General features: G+C 46.8%; 1 protein-coding gene across 4 annotated transcripts in view; it reads right to left on the bottom strand.

The window, feature by feature from the left end:
- The window catches only part of phactr2 (phosphatase and actin regulator 2), a 213,700-nt gene that overhangs the window by 3,070 nt on the left and 204,576 nt on the right, over positions 1 to 6,054 (bottom strand). For all 4 annotated transcript variants that reach the window (XM_043695293.1, XM_043695292.1, XM_043695295.1 and 1 more), the window contains exons 9-12: positions 5,390 to 5,445; positions 2,836 to 2,897; positions 1,599 to 1,736; positions 135 to 211 (exon numbers count right to left, since the gene is read on the bottom strand). In XM_043695293.1, coding sequence (XP_043551228.1) covers positions 135 to 211; positions 1,599 to 1,736; positions 2,836 to 2,897; positions 5,390 to 5,445 — 333 coding nt within the window. The remainder of the gene's footprint in view (positions 1 to 134; positions 212 to 1,598; positions 1,737 to 2,835; positions 2,898 to 5,389; positions 5,446 to 6,054) is intronic.

The raw sequence follows: 6,054 nt of genomic DNA, 5'->3' as shown, positions 1-6,054 counted from the left end.
TGACAGGGGAGAGAGAGAGAGAGAGAGAGAGAGATGAGGGGGTGGGGTGACAGGGGGAGAGAGAGAGAGAGAGAAAGAGATGAGGGGGTGGGGTGACAGGGGAGAGAGAGAGAGAGAAGCGAAAGCGAGCTTACCTCGTTAGATGTCGGCTTTCTTCATGCACTTCCATTTCCCGGCTTTTGAATTCATTCAGTTCTTTCCGTATTGCAGCCTTTGTAAGCCGAAGGAGGAAATACAGATAGAGAGAGAGAGAGAGAGAGATGTCACACGACTGAACATCATCAGGCCAACAATTCAATCAATCAAACAAAGAACTATGCGTGCTGAAGATCTGAAACAAAACCTGAAATTGCTGGAGAAACTCAGTTCTGGACCTGAAACGACTGATCATCATCAGGCCAACAATTCAGTCAATCAAACAAAGAACTGTGGGTGCTGAAGATCTGAAACAAAACCTGAAATTGCTGGAGAAACTCAGTTCTGGACCTGAAACGTCAGCGCTGTTCCCCCGCCCCCACTCTCTACAGATGATGAGTTTCTCCAGCACTAGGTTTTTGTTTGAGGTTAACAATTCAGCTGTTTTTCTGTGACCGGCAACTCTCCACCCACTCCCCGGCCCCCGGGCGGAGAGCGGCCTGACAGTGTTAACCTGCAGCGATTAGAACCACCAACAATGCACCAACCACATGCTGGGCTATGGTTAATCCCTGCTTCTGCAGTAAGGCAGGCTACACAAGCAAAATGATGGCTTGTTTCCTGTTACCGGACCCTGGCCACCACTGCCAGATTTGGGGTCTTGCTATGCAGTCTTCCTTGTGCTGGGGAATCTACAATTGACGAAGATTAATCCCTGTGCACTAAGCGACAGCCAGAATTAAACCACGAGCTCTCTGCCTACCCCCTCCAATAGATTTCCCATTCAGTGGAGCACATTCAAAGGGTAGTCACTGCCATACCAGCCAGCTATTTGAGGGAGATATCTATATATCCAACAGAAGACTGGGAGAACTGTCATCCTTTTTCAAAATAAAGTGCTTTTCCATCTCTTATGTTCACCCAGGAAGAGCCTCTATCTCATATCTGGAAGGGGAGGTCTCCAATGCTGCAGAGCTCACTCCTCAGTAAAACACCGGAATGCCAGCCTGGATTAGGAACTGCAATGTCTGGAGCAGGTCTTGAACTTAGAGGGTTAAGTGCTGCCCACTGAGCGGAGACAGACAGGAGAGCAGCCCACAGTTTGCAGCAACCTCCTCAACACACCTGGGAAGGTCAAGTCAGTGACATTGAAACCAGGCTTTACTTGGGTTTGTACAAATGCTCCCCTTCATCACCTTGAAATGCCACAGAAACCATGTTAGGAGAGGGGCCCCAAAACAGAGCAGACAATGAGGTGAAATGTTGGAGGGGAGTGAGGAGGATACTGAGGCTTTGGGATCTTTATTGGTCCAAAATAGCTCCCAGTTAGGACAGTCTCAATTTTAAATTTCTCATCTGTGAGCAAACCCCTCCATGGCTTCCCCCCTACCTCTGGGATGCCCATGCTCCACCAATTCTGGCAGCTGGACAGTGTCAATTGGGAAAGTGCTGGAGGTTCTCACCTTATCAGCAGGTGTCAGCCGGGTCCAGGGCTTGTCAGCTCGCCGATCATAGTCCTGGGCTTCTGTCACTTCCACATACTCGTTAAAACGCAGAATGCGCCGGGCTTGTAACTCTGCGACTGTTGGCCTGAGGCTAAGCTGTTAGGAAGACAGACAAATCATTAGCCACAGAAGATCTGCAAGTTCCTCTCAATCGAACATTGCATCGGCAAGAGACTGACGTGGACTTCAATGTACAACAGGCACCGTGTCAAATGGCACCCTCTGTTATGAGGATGATTACCTCAAAGATCTTTCTGCACTGGTTAATTCTCCACTCACTGGACTCAATGTGATACTGGATGCAGTGTCACAGTAACAGAGTGGAGCTTCATACAACACAGTTTTATTCCTTGCTCAATGAACAGATCTAGCAGGTAATTGTATCAGGGTAACAGAGTCACAAGGCTGTAAAAAATATTCAGCACAAATGCAAAAATCACAAGATCAGCCGCTTCACATGGTTTAGCTTATGGAAATGAAACTGAAGTTGCAGCAGAGGAGAAATGGGGTGTAAGAAGTTGACATGTGTGGGACCTGTTGCCAATTTACCGTCTGATTTGTGCAATACTGGAGGGGAATGTGTATCCTCAATGAATTCTGGTTGCACAGTTTCAGCGAAAACCCATGTAAAGTCATAAAGACAACTGTCCATGTTGAGATTCACTGCTATTATTTCTATAACTATGTGTAAATAGACTGTGGTCCCTTTTGATATTTTGGATTCAAAATAGGAGGAACTGATTTCTTCATTAAGATGACAACAGTTAAATTAGCCTTCTGTTATTTGCCCAGAAGATGTTCTTTTCTGATGAGTCACATTTTTCTCCCCACACACACGCAGAAGCCTTGCCTCTAAGTTGCCAAACCCATTTAACAATCAGCTCCAGTCTCAGCAGCCCAGGACTGTCTGCAACCCTGCATCTTCTTACGTGGAGACGGGGAATGTTCAAGCACTGAGCAGGGAGCATTCTTAATTAAATTGTATGAATTTCCAGACACTATTCAGGAGCGTTTTGCTTCTATGGAAGATTAATTTATTGAAATACCTACTAATTTGTTCTTTTAAAATTAAAACGCCTACTACCAGTCACTGGTTCAATCCTGTAGCTCAGAGACAGAACCTTTCAGTAGCAACTGAGATCTATTTTGGAGATTGCAGTAAAAATCATTTCAGGTAATGGTAATTGAGGTTTACCTTGCGAGTCAGCCTCCTCCTGATCTCCAGTCTTTCTTCATGTTCCTCCTCTTCATTTCGATCTGTTTATTCCCAAAAGGAAAGGAGAGGGTCAGACAATCGAAAGCAGCTGCAAAGAGCCATAGCAATCATTCAGCACAGGTTCGACGTAGGGAAATCCTCCTCTGCTCTGACTTTCACTCCTACAGCTGTGACGTGTGTTAAGACACCCCTCACAGCAACGTCACTGTGTGTTATGGTGTCTGTACCCTCCTTTTACGGCCCCACGTGGTGGCGCACACATGCGCAGTGTGTGTGTGTAGTTTTGGGGCGGGGGGGGTTAGCGAAGCTGTGTGACACACAGAGACTCCATTGGTCGTCCCTCTGAGGACCTCCTGCTCCTACTCCTGACAGGAGATTTAGGAAAACTGGCCACCCGAAGAGAGACAATACATAGGCTCGGTGTGGTAAATTGGGGAAGTGGAAGTAGAAACTGAGAAGGAACACCATGTCCTTCCCAGATACACACACATGCCTTTGATTCTGCTAAAGGGCTGGTTGACCCAGGATCCCACTCACACTGTTGTTGTCCTGGAGCTCCAGGACTGTTAGTAAACTGAAATTGGCACTGGAGACTCATGAGATGATGTTAGGACAGATGAAAATGAAAAACCATTCCTGCTCAAAGCAATGGGTTTTCATGAGCGAGTTAAGACCATAGGACATAGGAGCAGCAATAAGACCATTCAGCCCATTGAGTCTGCTCTGCTATTCAAACATGGCTGATAAGTTTCTCAACCCCATTCTCCTGCCTTCTCCCTGTAGTTCTTGAGTATCAAGAACCTATCTCCCTCAGTCTTAAACAGACTCAATGAGTTGATTGGAAAAGAGGGGCAGATGGTTTTTGGGGAAGGGACTTGTCAGGGCCTTGCCAGCTCTGGGTGGTGTCTGTTCTAAGAGTCAAGGGGAGGGAGTCAATAATCCAGGAGCACATAGACTCAGAGGCCTGCATGTGAGCATAGAAGCCTCTTTGATAGCTACTCTCTGAAGAGAATTGCAAGCTGATGAGGAAAGAACATTAACCACTGAACTCAGTATTTGATTCTCATCATCCTGTTTATTACAGAGTCTATTTATTTCTGCAATGATAGAAATTAAAACCGAACAGGATATTAACTGAAGAACTGGTACAATATTCCTGAATTTCTGCCCTCATTTCTCCCACTTTGAAGTGGGAGTAATAATGCCTTATAATTATACAAGGGATTAATCGCAGCAAGGTGATGAGAAGTGACTGTTACAGCACAGTGGTCAGTCAGTCCATTGTGTGTACAGGTATATAGATTTTCCTGAACAGCTATTCAAGTGGTCTCACTCCTCCTGCTTGTTCCTCCCACCTCTTCAATTTATTCAATCCTGTTTTGAATTCAATTATTAAAACGCTTTGTACTGACCCACAGCTAGCTCATTCCAGATTATTAAAAAAAAGTGTAAAGAATAAAAACTTCTCATCTCTCTTCTGGTTCATTGCTGATTATCTTAAATCCAAGTCATCTGTTCCCTGCCAATGAAAATAAATAGCTTCTCCTTTACATCCTTCAGAATTTAAGCTTCTCTGCTTCAAGGGAAATGATCATTCACAGAACCAAAGCCCTTTGCAGGTCTTCAATGGTTGTCTACAAGGTGAACTGCTATTGCTTCCCTGCAGTGTGCTGAGAGGCATCAGAACTGATGTGGATTGAGCATCTATCCATCTGAACTGGTGCCCCTGTTAAAAACCGAAATTAACCAAAACCACAGTGAAAATGGGCGGTTGGGATAGGAGGAGGATGGGGAGTTGTACTTAGAGAGGCTGCATCATAGCCCTCCCGGAGTAGCTGGGCGGGTGGTGAAAGGGGGCACAAAGTGAAGCCGGAAGTGAAATGCCCCCAGCATTGAAACAGTTACATTTTGCATCAGCTGGCGCCTGACGTCAGAGGGAAGCCTGGCTGACGTGTGGGAGGTGGGCTTTCCCTCCTGGTCGCTCCCACGCACCCGGGGGCGGGGGGAATGCGGGGGCGGATTTCCCCCCCACCACCGCTCATTCTTCCCCCTCCTGCACACACACACACACGCTGCGGCAGACTGGGGCATCTTGCTCGTTATCAAGGGAGATGCAAAATAAAAAGGCATTTTTGAAACATCAGCTGTCAGGATCCCAGATTGCATTCACTCCAATCATTTTCTGCTGCTCAAATCCTTCTGCTCCACTCTGCCCATCATTCTCTCCCTGGGAAGCTCTAGGTTTTGCAATGGACATTCTTTTTAAAGTTTGAATCCACAGGGTTCCCCCGGCATTATGTATACATATTCTCTTCATACATCCCCTTCATACTGGAACTCTAAATCCCATTTGGGCATCTATTCAAATACAGATCCAGACAATCTGGTGCAGAAATTCCGCTGCAGTTCTCGGGGGGGGGGGGGGGGGGGGGTGCGGATGGCTGATGTTTGCACAGCCCCATCACAATTACCCATTCCATTCTCACAGTCTAAAGAAGCGCAAGAGAGAGAGAGCAGACTGAATGTTACTTACATCTTAAGATGTTCCTCTGTTCCAGTTCTTCCAGTGAAGGTCTTTGGCTCAGCCTCCTGCCGAATACAATGACAATGGAATAGTGCACCATTTTACAATCTACAAGAAATAATTCCTTCTCCTGTTCTCTGGGGCGAAATACACAGAGCTGCTGATATCTCCCCGACTTCCAATTGCTTGCAGTAGTCAGAACTATTCCACTGTCAGCTTGCAGTGATTCAATGCCAGAGCCTCCACCGGCTTTATATAGGGCTGGAGCTCACTGTTCCGGAAGAGAGGGGCGGGGACAGAGATGAACACACAGAGAGAGAGAGAGAAGGAGAGAGAGAGAGAGAGGAGGAGGAGGAGCGAAACAAACACAACCCCTGGTCACATTATACATCCACGTGCGCCTCTCATTCTCCATCTCTCTGTTCCTCTTTCTCCAGGGATTGGCAATCATTCAAGAATAATAATAATAATAATAATAATCAGGGGTTGTTATCCAGTTAACAGTCAGAGGGAGGCGAGAATCACTCCCCACCCCAGACGTGTCCGGTTAGACCTACCAGGAAGCAGCTTTCCCTGTGTCCGGGGGTCAGGACCAGGCACTGTCCATTACCTGGTGAGGGTGTCATGTCACAGCCCCACCTGGGTGGATGAAGTATGGATGGTCCTCCATTGGA

This window comes from Chiloscyllium plagiosum, chromosome 9 (assembly GCF_004010195.1).
Source record: "Chiloscyllium plagiosum isolate BGI_BamShark_2017 chromosome 9, ASM401019v2, whole genome shotgun sequence".
Classification (NCBI taxonomy): Eukaryota; Metazoa; Chordata; class Chondrichthyes; order Orectolobiformes; family Hemiscylliidae; genus Chiloscyllium; species Chiloscyllium plagiosum.
This window is presented reverse-complemented; position numbering and strand designations above follow the sequence as displayed.